General features: G+C 46.7%; 2 protein-coding genes and 1 long non-coding RNA gene across 5 annotated transcripts in view; 2 read left to right on the forward strand and 1 right to left on the reverse strand.

Moving 5' to 3' along the window:
- The window catches only part of SLC39A9 (solute carrier family 39 member 9), a 49692-nt gene extending 42311 nt beyond the window's left edge, over nt 1–7381 (forward strand). Inside the window, exons 5-7 of the mRNA XM_059914507.1 lie at nt 910–995; nt 1505–1639; nt 3362–7381. Of these exons, the coding sequence (XP_059770490.1) occupies nt 910–995; nt 1505–1639; nt 3362–3592 (452 nt within the window). The 3' untranslated portion in view covers nt 3593–7381. The remainder of the gene's footprint in view (nt 1–909; nt 996–1504; nt 1640–3361) is intronic.
- Nucleotides 7382–14255: 6874 nt separating this feature from the next.
- On the reverse strand, nt 14256–17518 carry LOC132359824 (uncharacterized). 2 transcript variants are annotated; one of them, XR_009500955.1, is made up of 3 exons: nt 17254–17518; nt 15654–15780; nt 14256–15012 (listed from the first exon to the last, which is right to left on the reverse strand). It is a non-coding gene; the product is annotated as an uncharacterized LOC132359824 (long non-coding RNA). The 2 variants fall into 2 exon arrangements; XR_009500954.1 differs by having other exon boundaries at nt 17187–17518.
- A 188-nt stretch (nt 17519–17706) lies between these two features.
- The window catches only part of PLEKHD1 (pleckstrin homology and coiled-coil domain containing D1), a 29550-nt gene continuing 27035 nt past the window's right edge, over nt 17707–20221 (forward strand). Inside the window, exon 1 of one of the 2 annotated variants that reach the window (XM_059914508.1) lies at nt 17707–18104. In XM_059914508.1, coding sequence (XP_059770491.1) covers nt 17956–18104 — 149 coding nt within the window. In that variant the 5' untranslated portion in view covers nt 17707–17955. The remainder of the gene's footprint in view (nt 18105–20221) is intronic. The other variant, XM_059914510.1, reaches the window with a different exon arrangement.

Here is a 20221-nt window from a genome sequence, read left to right on the forward strand (position 1 = left end):
TTTGTGGTACATGAAAAATACATGAAATTCAAATTTCAGTGTCCATAGTAAAGTTGTATTGGAACACAGCCATGGCCACTTGTTTACGTGTTATCTGTGGCTGCCTTCACACAATGGTAGAGTTGAGTAGTTGCAAGAGACCAAATGGCTCACGAAGGCTAAAATACTTCCTATCTATCCCTTTAACAAAAAATTTGCTGACCTCTGCCGTAGGATCTCATCTGCATAAGAGCCTACTCACTTCTGTACTCAGTAGCCCTGGTGCTGGGTATCTACCCAAGTGCCAGGTGAGGCAGAGGTAGGCTGTAGAGTGTTGAAGTCTCAGCATTGCTGACAGGGCATGCCTTCGAATCATAACCAAAACTAGTCCCAGTGGTAGGGCTCTGTAAATGACAAAAGCATGTGAAAGGTGACACACTCTTATCTGGACTTTCTAGTAAAACATACTTTTCTAACAAAAAATTCATCCATTTCAACCACTATTTACTCATTACGTATAAATCATCTATGCCAAGTCGCGGTGTCTTTATTTTGTTTCTTCATCTGCAAGATGCAGAGACGCTTCCTTTGAAATTCTTTGATATTTCTGTTATTACAGTTTGATTGATTAATCAGTAGATTTTTGAGCATCATACTTTTCCAACAACAGCAACAATAACTGACAAATTGAATATTGAATAGCACCTATGCTAAGCTCTTCACATATGTTACCTCATGAAAACCCTAGGAATACATACTTTATTGAACCCATTGTAGAAATGAGAAGGCTAAGGTTCAGAAAGGTTAAGTAACCATCCCAGAGTCCAGTCCAGCTCTATCTGACTCTAAAGCCCACACAGCCACTCACCACACTATTATAGTTGTTATTTATAGTTATAGTGTTTTATGTTTCACTTTTTCCAAATTCAGCTGACGGTGTTGCTTTGGGAGCAGCAGCTTCTACTTCACAAACTAGTGTCCAGTTAATTGTGTTTGTGGCAATAATGCTACATAAGGTAAGCAAAATTTTGGTGTAAGATTTGGTATTGACTACATTTATAATTAAAATTTCTCTTTGGTCATTCTGTTTTTCTGGAATGGAAAGTATTTTTAGTTATTTTTGTAATTGCTGTTCATTTTAGAGAATTGAATAAATCTGTTCATAGCTGGGTCTTTTGCTACCATTTTCTTAACCTTATACTTGAAGGGGTTTTATTTTTTTATGGTCATATACACAAACTGTTAAGTCCTCTACAGATTTCTACATTTCATAGTAATTTTTGTTCATAAATATTCTTCCTTTCTTTATACTCTTTTCTTAACTGTTACACAGACACACACACACGCACACACACACGGAAATGGGATATTTTCTAGCTTAGAACATTAATTCCTAAAAGGCAAAGCCCAGACTTACTATTATGCCTAGTTTTCTTGTATGAGAATTCAGTCAAATTATATGTACTTCCTAATGTAGAAGCAATCCAAACTTCCAGAGTAATAAGGGATAGTTTTTCTTTTCCAGGCACCAGCTGCTTTTGGGCTGGTTTCCTTCTTAATGCATGCAGGCCTCGAGCGGAATCGAATCAGAAAGCACTTACTGGTCTTTGCACTGGCAGCACCAGTTATGGCCATGGTGACATACTTAGGACTAAGTAAGGTAAGTCTGACTCATTCCTAGCTTATCTCGACAAGTATCTAATTCTTTGCGATCTACTAGAAGGTATAGTCTCTTATATTGAATTTTTCAGTTAAATTATCCCCTCAAAATAAAGATAAAATTCGAATTAAAAACCTATACAAAGTGTACATCTTAATTCCAAGTCAATCCTCTTCATAAATTTAGAGCATTTCCTTATTCATTTAATTCGAAAACTTCTTCCCCATCAGTTCCAAAAATACTTGCACAAATATATGATCTTTAAAATAATACAACTTAAACCTTACCAGACATGCTAATTTTATTTGACAGATACATAATAAGTCACAACAGAATGTATTTAATGTTTTCAGTAGGCACAGGAAGTGTGAGGGACAAGCTTGCAGCAGCTTTGAGAGCAGTAAGGGATGAGCAGAGATCTCTGTATTCAGCTAAGACTCAGATTCTTCTACTGCCAGCTCTCATATCACTGCATGTTACGTACCCAGGTCTTCGTCATTGCACTGAACGTAGCTCCAGACCCGAAGTGGCATGTGTCGCTTGTCACCTCAGAGCCCGGGCATTCTGCTCTGTTGCTCCAGTTGGACCTTTCCATGCTTTATAATTTTGTCCACTAGGACTGCAGTTCTTAGCAGCAGCCTTACCCATTTTACTTGAATATCAATTGGCAGGCAACAGGAGGAAAATCTTAGAACCAAACCAACTCAGGGCTACTTCCTGGAAACCACTTTCCCCCACTGTCTCTGAAGGTCACTGATTCTTCTGAGCGTCATTCAATTCGTATTTGATATAGTAAAATTTGTATTGAAAGGAACATATGAGAAATGAGATGGTTAAAGAATGGTTAAGTTCCTGTTAATCAAGGGTTAGTTGATCTGGATTGCTAACACCTGATTGTGAGCTTTATCTTCTTTTAGTCAATGAGCAATACATAGTTCCCTTTTAAATATTACCCTATTGGGACTTCCCTGGTGGTCCAGTGAGTAAGACTCCACACTGGCAATGCAGGGGGCCTGGGGTCGATCCCTGGTCGGGGGACTAGATCCTGCATGCATGCCGCAACTAAAAGATCTCGCATGCTGCAACTAAGACCCAGTGCAGCCTAAACAAATAAATATTACCCTATTTATTACTGCATTGATCAATATAAGTTTTTAGAACTTTTGAGAGGAAGGTATGATAATTTTGGAGGCATGGAGTTACATATTACATTTAGGGCATGTTCTTAAATTTTCAATTAATTGTCTTAGTAGGTCCACTTTTTTCATTAAAATAATTGAAATGAATTGTATAAAGATTAGCTTATGAGGTATTTCTAGGCTCTGTGAAGGCAGGTACTGTGTCTCGATTACCACTGTATCTCAGGCACTGGCCTAGAGCCTGGTGCATATGGCATATTTGTTAATATTAGTAGAATAAATGAATGAGTGTATGAACTTTGATATCTGCATTAATGCTGTTGATTCCATCTTAATAATATAGGCCAAACCTGTTCAACCAGACTTGAAGTTTGTTTGAAAAAGTAATTGTATACATCACCAATAGTCTTAAACCCTTATTTGGAAGCTTCCCATAAATAACAAGATCGTTCTGATCTCAGGACATCCCCAGTGCCCCAGATAACACGAGTTATGAATATTGGGTATTTTTTTATTGGGACTTCTTCCTGCCTCTGAATTTTACTTGACTTAATTTTTCTTCTCTCTTTATCTTACTTCACAGAGCAGTAAAGAAGCCCTTTCAGAGGTCAATGCCACTGGAGTGGCCATGCTTTTCTCTGCTGGGACATTTCTTTATGTTGCCACAGTACATGTCCTCCCTGAGGTGGGCGGAACGGGGCACAGCCACAAACCTGACCCCGCTGGAGGGAGAGGCCTCAGCCGCCTGGAGGTGGCAGCCCTGGTTCTGGGTTGCCTCATCCCGCTCATTCTGTCAGTAGGACACCAGCATTAACTGTTGAGGGTCCAGCCTCAAGCCATGGCCGTTTTCCATCCAGTGAGAACAGCCGGCACGTGACAGCTGCTCACTTCCTCAGTCTCTTGTCTCGCCTTGCCCATCTCCACCCGTAACCCTAAAGACTCTGGAGGGAGGTGAGATGAAAACCTGGAGTAATGGAAAGCTTTTCGAGTAGAAACAACACACTGCGAAGGATACAGACATTCCGTTGTGTTGTCTTTTCAAGGGCCCTTGGCATTTTGAGTTTTGTTGTTTCCCTTAACCCTATTCTCAGGGAAGATGGAATTTAGTTTTAAGGAAAAGTGGAGAACTTCATACTCATAATGAAATAATTTTGAAAGTACAGTATTCTGTAATTAAGCTAAATCTCTTTCCTAGTTTAGAGGCTCTGCCACTTTAATCCATTGATTTTTAACATGGTTCTCACCGTGTATGACTGGTGCTTTAGCATCTATGCCACATCTATGCCTTGAATGAAGGTCATAATGCCCACTGTCTTAGATGCTAAAGATAAGTAGTTCATTTGGGGCTAGAGTCAGGAAAAGGACGGCAAGACACATGGAAAGCTGACTTTATACTTGAGAGAGAGATCCACTGAAGAGGGTATGTCTAGAGAGTCTTTTAAACACCTCCTTCTGCACTTGTCTCTTTAAAGAGAGCCTGCCATTCCATCAAATGGAGGAACAGAGGTGGACTAGCTTTTAAAGAGGCAACTAGTGTTTTATAAAACATTTCTTTTCAAGTTCCCCTTTGTGTAGAGTAGCTGCCTGTACAGCACATTCTTTATAGAGGAGCCAAGTTCTATTAGGTAGGCTTTCCTTAGGCATAGGCTTTCCTTCAGGAACAGTCAGATCCCAAAGTATCTTTGGAAATTAAGGGGTGTTAAATTTTAAGTGAATTCGGATAGTTACTGACATCTTTGTAGTAACCTTTTTAAAAGTAAGATTACCAAAACCTATGTTGTCCTTATTTTGTCTCTTTAAGTATTTATCTTAGCAGACCAGCAGTCCCTCTGGCAAAATACTTGGTGCCCCTTGGGGACTGCTAGGTCAGCGTCACATAAGCACCTGTAGCAGTGAAGAAAGTCAAGATGTATCATAAATGGGAAGTGTTTGCCTGTTGATTTAAAGCTTATTAAAATCATGTCTTTTGTCTCTTCATCTTTTCCATGCTTTTCTCCTAACTTTTCCCTCCAGCCCTTCCTCCCTACAATTTGCTGCTTACTGCTGGTGGTGATGTTAATATTTGTGAGTTGAGTTCTCTCATCAGGACAACCACTTCTTGAACTGTGATGATGAAGACAGTATCGTGTCTGTTCTTTATTCCTTTTAGTGAAGTTACCTTTGTGTCAAATGCAGCTTTATTAAGCCCTTAAAATATCACTTCCTCATATGTGAGATGACACAATCACTAATATTCTGGTAATTTAAACAATTGAGATAGTAAAAGTGTTAAGCAAACTAGGATAATTTTTCCGTATTTGCCAAAATCCCTGTAAACCTTGTGTTATCAAATAAGTATATAATATATTGTTAATTTATTTTGATTTTCTGTACCATTTCAAAACACGTTACAGAAAGGGGGAACCAAGACTATTTTCGTCAGGGCATTGGATTTAGGAGTTTGTAAAACATTTTATATGACACGTAAGCCAGCACGCCCAGGATATCTTTATTTCCTTCCTAGATTTGTTACTGGGTCAGCAGCTGGGGAAAAAGAACTTGAGAGCCCTCTGCTGGCTGTAGACCAAAGTAGCATAAACAGGATCTGGTTCTGGATAGTGGCTGGCAGCCATTGTGTACAACATTAAAACCAACAGAAGGTACAGTATGAAAGTCTAAGTGACTTTCCTGATAACAACTCTGACTTAGGAGAGTCATAGGGTTTCATCTGGTCCTTCAAAGTGACATGGTTGCCTTGATTCTCCCTGGAAATTTACTTTGTTAAGTAAATAGCTAATTTTAGTGTCTGGTTCGGTTTGGATAGTGGCACTTTCTATCATATTGTTGTGTGCAATGATCAGAAATTTGTTCTGCTGGCCAAAGCCTCTTTCAGCAGTGCCTTGCCATCACACTGAAAAGTTTGGCTAGAATATCTTGCTGGGTAGGGCCTTGAACTCTGGCAAGGATCAGACCATCTAACTTCCAAATTTGCCTTCCCCTCTGGACCTCACATTAACAAGCAAACCTTTCACGGCCTATCAGCTCTCAAGAGCTATGGGCTTTCCCAGATTTTAAAGCTGCTGCCTCGGAACCACTTAATTCCCTCCTGGTCAGCAGGCAGAAATAGCCATACTAATCTTAACAGGGCTCAAATGCATCTCCAGGCAGCAAGGAACTGAGCAGCGTGGCAGAAGCCTCCTTCACGGGGGAAGAACTTGCTCATGGTGGGCAGTGTCCCAGGAGAGGTCACACTGATGGTCACTGTTGGCACATTTCAGTTCCATTTTCCTCTTGTTTAAAACTGCCTCCTTCGATGTGGATGCCTTAATGCTCTCACACATTTGGAAACCTTGGCAATACTTAAGTTGCTGCCGTGATTACAGATGGAATTATTGGCTACCAAAGAGATGCAATTGATGATGAAAAGCATGGTCCTTCCTTCCTCATAACCAAAGTTAATCTGAATTGCAATTTGACTCCCTTTCCTCGGTAGGGATAGACTTTCTTCAGATCTCAAGTGCGCTCTTAAATGGCAAATTAAGTTGAAAAACACTACTGATGCATTCCCATCACTTGTTCGCCAGCAAATTGCTTGTCAGTTCCCATATCCCCAAAGTAACGATGTTCCAGGTCTGATGGCTTTCCTGTGCATGCTATTGCCAGATTTCATTTTTTTAGGCAAAGGTTCTGCACTGGAGTGTAGAGAGTTGGAAACAGTACCACCTACAGAGGCTATGTGTTCTCTCTTCCCCTCGTCACCTTTTTATTTCCCTATTCAAAACAGCCAAGTCTGTTCCTGTATTTTGAATCATTAGAAAAATGAGAGAGGCGGCTGTTTTGAGTGGTCAGTTCTGTGTAGAAAGGAGAAAATGTAATTGTGTTTTTTACCGGCCTATTTCTAAGTGTTACTGCCTGGTTTTTCTCTTTTTCAAGGATTAGAACTCGGAGGACATGCCAGCCTCTCAGACACACGGTAGCTAGGTACTGAACATGGGAACTGTATGTATGTCAACAGCACAAGCCCCTAAAGAACGTTCCTGTCTATGGGGCCCCCAAGCTCCTTGGGAGACTGAGAATAATGACCGGATTCATCCAAAACTGCTGTAGGGCAAGGCAAGAACTCTCTATAGGTGTTCCACAGGGGTACCTTCCTTACATTACAAAACTTCTGCTCAATACAGAATGGTCCACATAACCCAAAGAGCACTGTTGGAGATGCTATGAAATTAAAAGCAGTGATGTAGCTCCTTTGTACCTGAGACATCTAGATTCACCTGAGGAGACCTGAGGGAAATGTATGACTTGCATGAAAGGGCTAGAGAACCATTAGGAATTTTCTAGATATGCCCAGCCTAACACAAGGAGATTGACTTTGATCTGTTTTCTCATAGCATCTGCTACCAAGTTGGAAGTCTCGTGGGACAATATTGCAGTTCCCCTGGTTCAGTAGCCTGAACAGTGATTTTAAATGTCCCCTTTTCTGGATCCTTTGTAAACATGAAATCATTCCATGGATGGCTGCCTTATAATTTTGTCTCTTTCCACTTTAATTGTGAATGGTTTAAAAAAATGTTTTTGCTGTTTTCTGATTTATTTTATGATATTAAATTTTTATTAGTGCATACCTTATGTGAGTGGTTCATTACTTATCCTCTCGGCAGTTTTCTTTTTCTGTTTGATGACCAGACTGGACCCACATTCGAACATCAGAAAAGGTAATGAAAAGTTTTGAGGGGCAGTGGAAAGATGTGTCTATATGTACATCCTTTAGGGAAGGAGGGAAGGAAAGGAGGAGGGGAGATTAAGCACTCAATACACTATCTGCCCCAAAAGATAGCAATTTATTGACAGTTTTTTTCCATGGCCATTGTTGTTAGCAAATATTATTTATGAAGGTAGCCATCTAATCCCAGAAAAGAGAAGCAGGCCAATAGATCTGTCACAGTGGGTGCATTTCAAAGGGCACAGTTACTAATATGAGTGTGTAGACGCTATGAACAACTGACTCTGGAAATAGAGATTTCAATAGAAGTGCAATTTGTGAATTTTATAGGTGTTTTCTCCCTCTGTAGACTTTAGTACTAGATCTCATTTTTTAACTGATATACCGATAAACGCTCTATATAGCAATGTATCATTTAACTGTATAGCTTATGTTTGTTCATTAGATTTCATTATTACTGGTCTACTTTGTGCTGACTTTCTATACGTATCACGTGTGCTACAGCTAGTTACAAAGATTGTGCCCAGAGTGTTACATGTTGCCTGAAAACCTTTCCTCATAAATAAGAAAATAGGCCAAAAGGACATGGTATTTATGATTCCTGCTATCTCTTATGGAAGCTTTCAGGTGAAGTGCCTCATCCCTCTTTTGCCTTAAGCAGTGGTTGTGAAATCTTAGGAAGCCAGCATTATTAAGTAACAGCCCTTTCATCCTACTGCCCTGAGATCAAAATGTATATAGATATATGTATATATATATATACATATTTATACATATGTCTATATACAGTTTTAGCCAAAATAGCCAACAATCCTTATTCTGTTTAATTTCTAATTCTTACAAGCTAGAGCTGCATCCTGCAGTGTAGTTTTTGTGATGTAGGAAATGAGCCTGCTTTGTGTCCCACTCGGGTCGCTCCATGTCGAGAATGCCCCTCCTCCAGCTCCCTCACCTCCTCCAGGTCTTGGTCCAGAGTCTCCTTCAATTAGGCCTCCTGTGACCACCGTATTTAAAACTGTAATCTGCTCGCCCCCGCCCCAGTGTTCTTTACCCTGCTATTTCTTTTTCTGTAGCACTGATCACCTTTTAATCTGCTTTATAATATATGTCTTTGCTTTGTCCCTCTTCCCTGCTGAAATATAAGCTCCAGGGAGCTAGGTTCTCAAAAAATATGTTGTTAAATGAATTGGTCTGCCCTGAGGGGGCACTTTTTTCCTGATCTGTGCTCTCCCCTCCTTTTCCCCCACCAGCTTCTGCCCTGATTCGTGGCAGAATCAGCTGCTGGCCTTATGTGTAGCTCCGCCTTTGTCTCACACTGAAGCCAGGGCTGCTTGGGAGTTAGCAAAGGGGCGGGGAGTCAGGGCAGGAGACTGAGCATATAGGTGGGCAATTAACTGGGTTCAGGTTACTAATCCAGTACTAACTAATGTTAGTAAGGTACTATGTGACTGATTTAGGGATCAGAAAACCTGGATCTCCTTTCTGGCTTAGCTACTGATTTCTTTTGCAATGATAGCCATTGCCCATTTCTGTAAATTTTGGATAAGGACGTGAGTGAAAGCATGTGTCCCAGTCTGGTTGCCTCATTCATAAAGGGATCCTGACAAATTCTAGAGCCATCAGAGGAGGGAGCCCAGTGGAGAGGGGATGGGAAGCCAGGGCCTTGGAGGCGGTGTAGAAGGGACTGGATTGTTTACTTATGGCTGGAATGCTCTTGGGGACAGAATTTGATAACCATCACCAGATACTTCAAGGGCTGTCAGGTGCAGGATGGTATAGATACCATATTCTCCAGTGGGTGGAACAGGAAGTAGACTGAGCCCCCCACCTCTCCTCCCCTAACCCACCTCTTCCTTCAGCAGGGTTAACAGCCCTTCCTATGGACCAGGCACTCCTCAGAGCTGAGTGTACAGAAGGCAATAAGGGTCAGTTCCAGTCCTTAAAGAGCTCATGCTTCAGTGAGGCATTCGAACAAGGAAACAGTTGCCAAGGCAATGCTGGGCCCTCAGAGAACACCTGGGGGCAAGGAGCCCAGGGTGGGCTTCAGGGAGAACATCAGAGGGAGACAGCACCTGCGCTGAACTCAAAGGCGGAGCAGAATGAGCTAGTGAAGGTGGGGAAGAGAGGACCCACGAGGGCAGAGGCCTGGTGGCACAAGAAGCTGGACTCTGCCTAGGAGGGGCCACGGCTGGAGGACAGGGGAGGTGAGAGCTGGTGTGCAAGACATGCTGGCTCCCTAGATGACTTCGAAGCTTCCAGATTTGAAATCCTACAGGTAACTGGGCCCAGCCAGGGTCTTTGTACTTCCTGCCTCAACTGCCACTCCCGGGTGCAGTCCGGCTGGCCTCAGCTCCTGTCACAACACGATGCCTTGTGGAGGTAGAAGTCTGCACTCTGGTGGCTCTGCTGGCACCTCAAGGTGGGGCTTGGTGACTTTCCCTCCCTCATCCCTGCTTGTCTTCCCCACTTCCTGCCTGGGGCCCAAGGACTCCCTCCTTCCACTTCTGAACATCGGTGTTGGTTGTATTCAGAGGACCTGACCCGGGCTGGGAGGGGTGCCCCATCTTCCTTCTCTCTTCGCTTCTCCCTCCCCAACTCTCTGGTTTACTTAAGGAGACTTGCCCTGGATCAGGAAGCGTCCTGCCCACCATCTTCCTTTGTTACCACTGTCTCAGCAGAGCCTCCACCCTCCACCTCTTGTTTCCTCCACCCCTCCAGCCCGTGTGAAATGGGTCTTCCCCTGCACTGACGGTGGGGTGGGACTGGGAATGTGAGTAGAACTGTGTTACCTTCTCCTCTTCTGTCTCTGCCTTTCCCCTGCTCAGTACTTTGAGAAATCAGAAAAGAACATGCTACTGGACCTAGAAGAAAGAGTCCAAGGATAACGTGATGCTGAGAGTTGGAAGGGCCCCTTTTGATATATGAAGGGGCCCTTCATGTATCAAATAATCATATATGATATATATGAAGTCACAAACGTTTCAAAGTAACTTGCCCAAGGTCTTTTCATTGAGTCAAGATGGAGCTACCACTGGTACCCAAGCCTCTGGCACCTGGTCCCATGAACTGCTGGCTCTGTTCTAGAGGAGGAACCAGCATCCTGGCTCTCCCTCAGACGTTCTGGGAGTGTGTGAGATTGTGACAACAAATGGCTATGGGCTTTTTGGTCAGATTGAACACCGCCCCCCGCCCCCTAATAAAATATTATATTCAATACTTGTTCTTAGAAGCCAATTAATGTTTACATTTGAATCCACACATCACCCACGAGGGGGAGCCCTTTGTACCTTCGGTGTTTCTGAGCAGCGTGCTGTCCTCAGCAATGCCGTTGGGTACCAAGAGCCCGCGTCAGTGCAGTGAAAAGGCTGGCAGGGCAGGAGATCCTTGGCCACCCCCAGAAATACATCACATTGGCAACCTTGAGTGTGAGCAGTTGTTTGGCAGAGAGGGTAGAAGCCTAGCAAGAGGCTGACCCTGCTGACGAGAACAGAACTGTCTAGTTTAGTGCAGTGGCCTCTCGGTCTCAAGACGTTTAGAATGGGGATTTGCCGGGGGACAGGGCAGTCGGTCTGCGCCCACACATGCTCTCCTTTGGCTCCCCCATCCCCTTCGTCCTTCGGCTGCTGGCTTTGACCTTACCCGTGGTGCCATTTACCCCCCTCCCTTCCCCCTCGGGTTCCCCTGCAGGCAGCCAAGCCCTGCCCCTTAGTATAGGCGTCTGAGACCTACCCCTGCTCATCGGAAATGCAGTCCAAGTGGAATACAATTCGATAAAAAGAGGTAAGTGTTTCAGTACTCAGAAGGGATGGCATCAGAGAGGGCTTCACAAAAGAAGAGTCATTTGAGCTGAATCTTGAAGTAGGATTTGGGGAAGTTAAGAAAAACATTCTAGACTGAGAGAACAAGTGAAAAGAAGATGTGAAAGAGCATGGTAGCTCCTCAGAATATTAGAACTGGTGTGGCTGGAGCAGAGAATGTGGGATAAGGTGACAGGGGGTGACCCTGACAATAAGTTGGGACCAGATTGTGGAGGGTATTAGTCAAAGGTCAGGAGCTGGCAGCTGAAGTTGAAGGAATGGAGACCCATTCAAGAGTTTTAAACAAGAAGCTCACATGGTCACCTTTGAGTCTTGAGAAGATCATGTGAGTGACGGTGACAAGCTGAGATTCCTTCGGGGATCCTACTGCAGGTGGGGAGTCATTTGAAAAGGCTTTTCAGTGGTACAAGTGGAAGAGGACTGACTACATGAAGCAAGCTGGGAAGCCCAGAGAAGTCCACTGACTGTCCTCAGTTCACGCAGCTAATGGCAGGACCTGGAATGAAACCCACTTTAAAGCTAAAAGCAGGCGACAAGCCTGCCATCTAAAGATTGTTTCATGGCCATTCTCAGCCACCCCGCAGATTCTGTTCTGTAGATGAGGGTCAGCTGAGGGCCTGAGAAGTCAGTCTCCACTCAGTTGGCAAATTGAAACAAGAAACTGCGGCATCTGAACAGGGGCCAAGTGAAGACAAATGAGTTCAGTAAGCATTTGCTGAGCGCCCACTATACGCCCTGGACGCTCTCTTCAAGGAGCTCACAGTCTGGAAGGGACATACACAGAGAGAAAACTCCAAACAAGGCAGACAGACACGTGCTAGGATGGAAGGATGGGCAAAGGTCCACAGGAACCAAGAGGAGAGTGTAGTTTCAGCTGAATTGGTTCCATACCCTGTGGAATCCAGGGCAGGAGCCTGAATGATGGAATTAGGGTTGGAGGAGGAAAAGAGCTTCTATGGAAGAGATTTGATACTATAGCAAGGCCTGGCCTGGAGCCCAGATCTTTTCTGTTTCTTCTGCTTCTTGGCCCTATAGGCATACTTGTGCTGGGCCCAGCCATCAGACTGACATGGGCACCGGGACAGCTCAGGGGACCTGGAGTAGAAGTGTTCCTGGGTCCTTCACTTGGCATCAGCCTGGCCTGCTTGCCTGAGGGTGGGGTCAGGGACAGAGAGGGCTGGGGGCTGAGGAGATGGCACTATGGGAAGAGCTACTTTTGTCCAGGTTGCTGGGAGCTTTTGAGGCCCAATCAGGATGTGGCTCCAGGGAGACCCTTGTCACTGTTTACTGTCTGAGGATGTCTTCCTGCCCATCCCTGACTGGAGTGGGTTAAGTAAGACTCTGTGTCTGGCTCGCTCTGGCTGAAGTGTAAGATCAGAGAGCTGGATTCATGTTGGTACTCACACATTTAACTACCATGGGCTGGTCAATACAACAGCCATGCTAATACCTGTTTCATGGAACAGTGGTGACCATCACATGAGCCTGAAGATTATGGATAAAAGCAACATCATGAAAATGTATGTTCTTTTTCACAGTAAAGGAAACAATCAACAAAATGGAAAAATAAAAAAAAACTATGGAATGGGGGAAACGATTTGCAAACCATTTATCTGATAAAGGGTTAACATCCAAAATATGTAAGGAACTCATACAACTCAATAGCAAAAAAGCAACCTGATTAAAAAATGGGCAAGGGACCTGAATAGACATATTTCTAAAGAAGAAATACAGATGGCCAACAGGTACATGAAAAGGTGTTCAGCATCACTAATCATCAGGGAAATGCAAATCAAAACCACAATGAGATAGCGCTTCACACCTGTTAGGATGGCTATTTTCATTCAGACAAGAGATGAGTATTTGTGAGGATGTAGAGAAAAGGGAACCCTTGTACACTGTTGGTGGGAATGTAAATTGGTACAGTCACTATGGAATACAGTATGGAGGTTCCTCAAAAAATTAAAAATAGAACTACCATATGATCCAGCAATTCCACTTCTGGAATATATATCCAAAGGAAATGAAATCAGTGTATTAAAGAGCTATCTGCATTCCCACGTTCATTGCAGCATTATTTACAATAGCCAAGATATGGAAACAACTGAAAGTGTCTGTTGATGGCTGAATGGAAAAAGAACATTTCATACACACATACACACACACACACACACTGGAATATTATTTTACCATAAAAAAGCAGGAAATTCTGCCATTTGCAGCAATGTGGATGAACCTGGAGGACATTATGCTAAGTGAAATAAGTCAGACACAGAAAGACAAATACTGTATGATTTCACTTATCTGTGGAATCTAAAAAAGTCAAATTCATAGAACCAGACAGTAGAACAGTGGTTGCCAAGGGCTGGAAGGTGGGAGAAATGGGGAGATGTTGGTCAAAGGGTAGAAACTTTCAGTTATAAGATGAATAAGTCCTGGAGATCTACTGTACACTTAATAATACTGTATTGTATACTTGAAATTTGTCAACAGAGTAGATCTTTTTAAAAATATTTATTTTATTGACATATAGTTGATTTACAATGTTGTGTTAATTTCTGCTGTACAGCAAAGTGATTCAGTTATACATATATGTACATTCTTTTTCATATTCTTCTCCATTATGGTTTATCACAGGATATTGAATATAGTTCCCTGCGCTATACAGTAGGACCTTGTTGTTTACACATCCTACATATAATAGTTTGCATCTGCTAATCCCAAACTCCCAATCCACCCCTCTCTCATCCCCCACCCTTGGCAACCATAAGTCTGTTCTCTGTGTCTGTGAGTCTGTTTCCAACAGAGTAGATCTTAAGTGTTCTCACCACACACACACAAAAACAGTAACTCTGTGAGCTGATGGATGTATTAACTAACTTGATTGTGGTAAGCATTTCCCAATGCATGTGTATATTAAACCATCATATTGTACATCTTTAAAAAATCATACTGTATACTAAATATATACAATTTTTATTTGTCAATCATATCTTAGGAAAGCTGGCGAAAAAATAGAAACTATCAGAAAATGTGTGTTCATTATTAGGAGTCTATCCCTGAACACAGCTGAGAGGCTGGAATTTTACAGTGTAAGAGGAGTTTTCTCTTCAATTCTGCGGGAACTTGGAGCCTTAGGTGAGTTGGCAATTGAGAGAAAGTTACTAGAAAAAAGGGGAGAGACTGAAAAAAAGGTCCAGCACTTTCCCAGACTGCACCTCACTCGGCAGTGTGCTGCGGTGTGACAGGTGTGGGCTTAGGATTCAGACCAAATCAAGTATCTCCATCCTGGCTTTCCCTCATTCAACACGTATCTGAGGGTCTATCATGTTGCAGGAAATGACTAGCTGGGTGACCTTAGGTAGACAATTTTTTTGAACTGCATTTTTTTCATCTGGAAAACTAAAAGTAACACACACCTCATCGGGGCTGTTTCAAAAATGAAATGAAATAGATAAGATGTAAATCATATATTCAGAACACCATCTCTGTATTTGAGCCTGTAGAGCACTAGGTCCCTGAGTTTCCACCCCGACTTACTTCCCGATAAGACTGGGCAGCCCCGGCCCACACCTGGGCTGGGGCAGTGGATTGGCACCCAGCTTGCTTTGTCTTCTGCAGAACTATCTGCCAGGCGTTCAGCACTCCCACCAGCTGGAGCGGAGAATGGAAGCAGAAACGGCGTCTCCCAAGGCTGACTTCGCATGATCTGGACTGGTTAGTTGAGGGAAGCAGAAGCCACTTAAGTACCTAGTGGACCATCAAACTCATGCTGTTTGTCTCAGGGCAGTCTTTCCACCTCTCCTTAACTACCAGTAGCTAAGCTCTGTTCAGATGTCCTGTCTGCAGAGGGAATGGGCAAAGATGGCTTTCTCTTTGCTGCTGAAGGTTCAGCACTTGTGCTCTATTTCTTCCACGGAAGAAACAGAATGAAGATGGTTCTTTCCCAGGAACCACCTGGGCTCACCCAGCCCTTCTCCTTGGGAAGGACTTCCTTAACAATGATCCCAGGTATCCTGCCTTTCTCCCACCTATGGCTCATCCCCAGTCCTTCATCACAAGCAGCTAAAACTGGTACTGACCTGATTAAGCAGAAGAGGAATTAATTTATTAAAAGGACATTGGCAGGGCTAAAGAACCAGGGCTGACCTGGGGTGAAGCTTCCGGGAATGGCATCCAGAACCATGCGGCAGAAGCAGCCTGACGGGGAGGCTGTTGGTGCTGCCATGTGTGTGCTGCCAGGAGCCCAGCTGCCTGTGACTGTCCGTGCGGCCAAATGCTGCTCGCTGCGTTGGGCACGCAACCTTACCGCCACAGCTGACCCCCAAAGCAAGTCAGATGCCTCCGGTACTTACCCTTGAGAAACTGGTGGCTGTGCATTCTCTTTCCTCAAGTTTGTCACCTGCAACTTAGTCCTGTCCTGGTGCCCCAACCAGTGAGCTCCACACCACAAGCTTGTGACCCAAGTTTTCTAGCTTCCATCTGGAAAAAAACAAAACTCCTCAAGTGGGAAGTTTTCCAAGCATGAAAACATGTGTCAAAAATAACCCCCCAAAGTGTGAAATGTCCACTTTGTAGGCTCTCCACGGGCTCTCATCATCTTCCTAGTCCTGTCTCTTCCCAGCTGGTGGACCCAGGCCCTGGCCCCTGTGTTAAAGCTGTGCCTGAGATGTTCTGCAGGGAAACATGAGCCACGAGGGGCACAAGGGAATTCAGATGGGCCCCTTTGGACAGTGAGAAACAAGAGGATGTTGCCTGGGCTTGGGAACCCAAGACTTGGTTATGGGAAGGGTGCCAGGGTGTGGAAGCCCTTTATTAAGCCCCTTCTTAACTAGACTCATAACGTGTTAGGCCTGGGAAGGCCTTGGAGGAGCATCTAGTGAGGATCACAAATTCAAACGCCTGAAAGGAGAAGCCAGGCAGGTAATAATGAGCGAAGCAGGCTTAGCAAAGGACTACAGGGGATGGTTGCTCTGTAGAGAATGCCATTTTAGACATTAAAATTTTAAACTTTTAAAAAGGCGTGCCAATGTTGATAAGAGTCTGAGGGTGGTTTGCCTGGGTCAGAGTGAGGATGGGAAGTTGACTAGCAGCAGCATGAGGGAACTTTCTGGGGCGATGGAGATGTTCTGCATCTTGCTTTGGGTGGTGGTGACTTGGTGTATACATTCATCAAATTAACTTCATCAAATAAATACCTGAGATCTGTGCGTTTTGTCATATTTTAATTACACCTCAATTTTTTACTTTTACTTGGGCAAATTAATAACGTCTGCCTATAAAGTGATTTGGCACTCAGGCTACCTATTTGCAAACTTCTGCTCCAGTCTGACTTCTTTATCTTACAGCTGAGGCATCAGAGCCCCTGAGGGGGTAAGTGGTTTTCCCAAGTGCGCGGAAGAATCCTGACTGTTCAGAGATAGCCTGCAACTCCGCGGCCAAGAGTAGGATGACTGCAGCGTGGTCCAGCCGGCTGCCTCTCCGAGCAGACTCACTTCCCTGCCTTTGGAGCGGTGCCTGCACGCAGCGATGCTAACAGAGCCTCTCCGCGGGCGGTCCCCAGGGGCAGGACAGACGTCTGCACCCGCCGGAAAGTGAGACGGTCACCTAGAGGCCCCGAGAGGAGCGGAAGTGGATGGAGCGCCAGGCCCCAGGGAGCACGGGCCAGGCGTGCAGATAAATCACGGACACTAGCTGCACTGACCGTTCGGGATTGGCACTGAGTGCCAAATGCCGACGCAGGCAGCCAAGTTCTGGGAAAAGAAATCCGATCCGGGCGCGGCAGCGGTGGTACAAAGCGAGACCCAGCAGAGCAGGCGGGGAGAGGCTGACAGCCCCGACGGAGCCTCCTCTCGGGGCGGGCGCTCGGGCAGCGGCTGAAGTCTTACCTGGCCCCCGCCCTGCCCGAGAAGGGACAGGCGTCTCCGCTCTACAGGAGAGAAAACTGAGGCTCACCGCAGCTTCACGGAGTCATGTAAGGACTGAGGCGGGATTCCAAGCCCGATCATCTGCTCTCCCCCACCCAGAGCGAGCAGGGATCTGCAGGGGTGACTCCAAGCCCGTCACAAAGCAGACGTGTTCCCGGTTTTGATGTGGGCGCTGCAACCGAGCGGGAACCCGGGGGAGAAAAGGGCACGCGGGGTGGGGGCGGGGAAGTGCTGGGGCCTCGTCTCGGGGCCGGGCAACCCGCCGGGACCTTCCGGACGCACGGAGCCCGGCCCTCCCGCCGGCGCCCGCACTGATTGGCGCTCGCGGCCGGCCTCCAGCCAACTCACCTGCCCCTCCCAGCCAATCGGGGCCACCAGAATTGGGGCTGTCTCAGGGAGGGGGGTGGGCGATGCTGCTGGCTGGAGGCTGAGCCTCCCTCCCCGCCGAGTTCCCGCCTGGCCCGGCGCAGCCCGCAGCCCGAGCTGCAGGCTGCGCGCCCCTCGCCAGTTGCCGCGGCGCTCGGGGCCCGGCGCGCTTTAACGCAGCAGCCCTCGGTCGGGGCCGCCCCGCGTCTCCGCCGGCTGCGACGCGCCCCGACGACGCCCGGAGGCGCCCGCCGACGCCGACGCCCCGCAGCCTCCCGCCGCGCCCGCCCTCTCCCGGAGCCCCGCGCCCGTGCCGACCCCAGGGAGCGGGTGGGCCCGGCTGGGGCGGCCCCGCTGAAGCAGGATGTTCACGTCCAAGTCCAACTCGGTGTCGCCCTCGCCGTCTCTGGAGCAGGCTGACTCGGACGCGCTGGACATCAGCACCAAAGTGCAGCTCTATGGTGTGCTGTGGAAGCGGCCCTTCGGGAGGCCGTCGGCCAAGTGGTCCCGACGGTGAGTGCCCGTGAGTGCCCCTGCCGCGCCCGGTGAGGGCCGCCGGGGGAGGGAGCCAGGGCCGAAGGACCCCCTACCAAACCCTTCATTACCGTCCTACCTCTGCCTTCCTTTGTGACCTTGGCCTCGCCCCATTTCACTCCACGCTGGCTCCTCCTGGAAGATGTGGATCCCAGCCTGGGCTGGGTCATCTCAGCCCGAGGCTGGTCGAGCTGGGGTGGGACCACTGAGTTCTCTGCGGAATGGATTTAAGTCGGGTTGGGGAGAGTGGGTGTGGGCTGAAGAGATCGTGGCCGTGGTAGGAGCCCAGCTGGGTCAGATTGGGCCATACACTGCTGCGGAGGAAGAAGCCCTGTCTCCAGCCAAAGATAGCCTCCTGGGAGCCCCACTGCGGTTCCAACATCTTCACAACTCCCCTGCTCCAGGCTTCTAGAAGTGCACTTAAGCTGGGACGTAGGTGTCCTACATCCCACCCCCCACTTCCGCCTGCCCCCAACTGGTACATACACTGAGAGAGCTTCTGAAAGGCACCGGCCAGGAGAAGGAAGAAGGGCCTAGAAGGTCTGTGCCCACCCCTGGAGGAGTGATGCTGGGAACCCCTCCAACTGTCCCTTGAAATGCATATATTTCAAGGGAGATGGTGCAGAGACTGAGGAAAGTGGGGGAAAGGATGGACTGGTCCTGTTAGAAGGATGGATCCCTTGGAAGGGGTGGTTGGCAAGGTCAGAGCAGCCTGGGTCTTTCAGCATCAGCTTCCTGGTCCCAACTCAGAGGCCACACTCCCCAGACATCAGTAGCTACTTTCCACTCATAAATGAACCTGGAAGGTATTGGAGGAAGGGAGAGTTCACAGCCCTGAATTTGCAGGAAGCTCCCAATGCTGGTTTCAGGAGCAATGGGACACCTTCTGGACAGCTTTCACCTTCAAGGCCATCTCAGTTCTGAGGTTTGCTATGGAATGGCCTAGTGAACTCAGACCCTGATCGGCCCCTCCCTGGAGGCATGATCCTGCCCAGGAAACTAGGATTGTATCTAGATGCCCCTTCCCAACCCACACTATGAGTCTGCCCCTGAGCAGGGCGGGGGGGACTTCATATGTTCCCAGGGACACAGTTCACGGAGACATGGTAGTGGTTGGTTCTGATGAATAATTTAATATGTCTGCAAGACCACAGAACAAATGGAGCTGTAGATGGTGTTTCACATTTTACGTACCTGGTTTCGCATACTTTTGTTAGTTCTGCTGTATTTCACTCTAGGGTTTAATGGAATGTAGGCTCCTTGAGTTCCTCCAAAGTTCAACTTATCTCTGATCCCCTGAAAGGAGGCCTGGGGCAGCATGGAGAGCATCTTGTGAGGGGTTTCCAAGGCTGTGCTGTCTGAGCTGCAGTTCCCGAGCGCCAGGAGCAACCTTGTCTCTACCAGGGCACCCGAGTGGTGGTGGGAAGGCTGCTTATAAATTTAAGAACCATTAGCAGAGTGCCCCATCACCACTTCTACCTCAGCTGCTCCAGGCAGCCCACACTCCTCCACTGCGTCTGGCTGCTGTCCTTGGTATTACCTCCGGACATCCAAGATGTCTCTTTCCAGGCATTTTCACCTGGTTGCATCCCTAGTAAATGCTAGGGGTCTGCAACCCTCAGGTTCTGTCCCCTAGCCCCCCTCACCCACAGGTGTGGGGACCTGGCCCCTACAGCTACAGTTGATTCCAGGGCTGGGAGGTGTTGGGGACAAAAGCTCCCAGCTAAAAGCACAGTGATGGAGCCAAGGGGGCCTTGGAGAGCTGTAGTGCCCCCACCCCAAGAATCTCCACCAGTAACCCCTACAGCCACTCAGAAACCATCCAATCCAAGTCAGAACAGCATACATGCCCTGCAAAGTCAGGCCCTCCAGCCCCCTTCCAAGGAGACTGTCACTTCTGTTCCCTTCCTTTGTGGGAATTCTGGAGTTGCCACTGTGAAAAGACTCCCCTTCCCCTGGGACTCAGGAAAGAACTAACATTCCCCCTGCCCACCCTAGGCCTCTGTCCATGTTCACAGTTCTGAGAACACACCAGATACACACACACACACACACACACACACACACACACATGATTTCGCCTTGGATCAGCAACA

The sequence above is a fragment of the Balaenoptera ricei genome, chromosome 2 (assembly GCF_028023285.1).
Source record: "Balaenoptera ricei isolate mBalRic1 chromosome 2, mBalRic1.hap2, whole genome shotgun sequence".
NCBI lineage: Eukaryota > Metazoa > Chordata > Mammalia > Artiodactyla > Balaenopteridae > Balaenoptera > Balaenoptera ricei.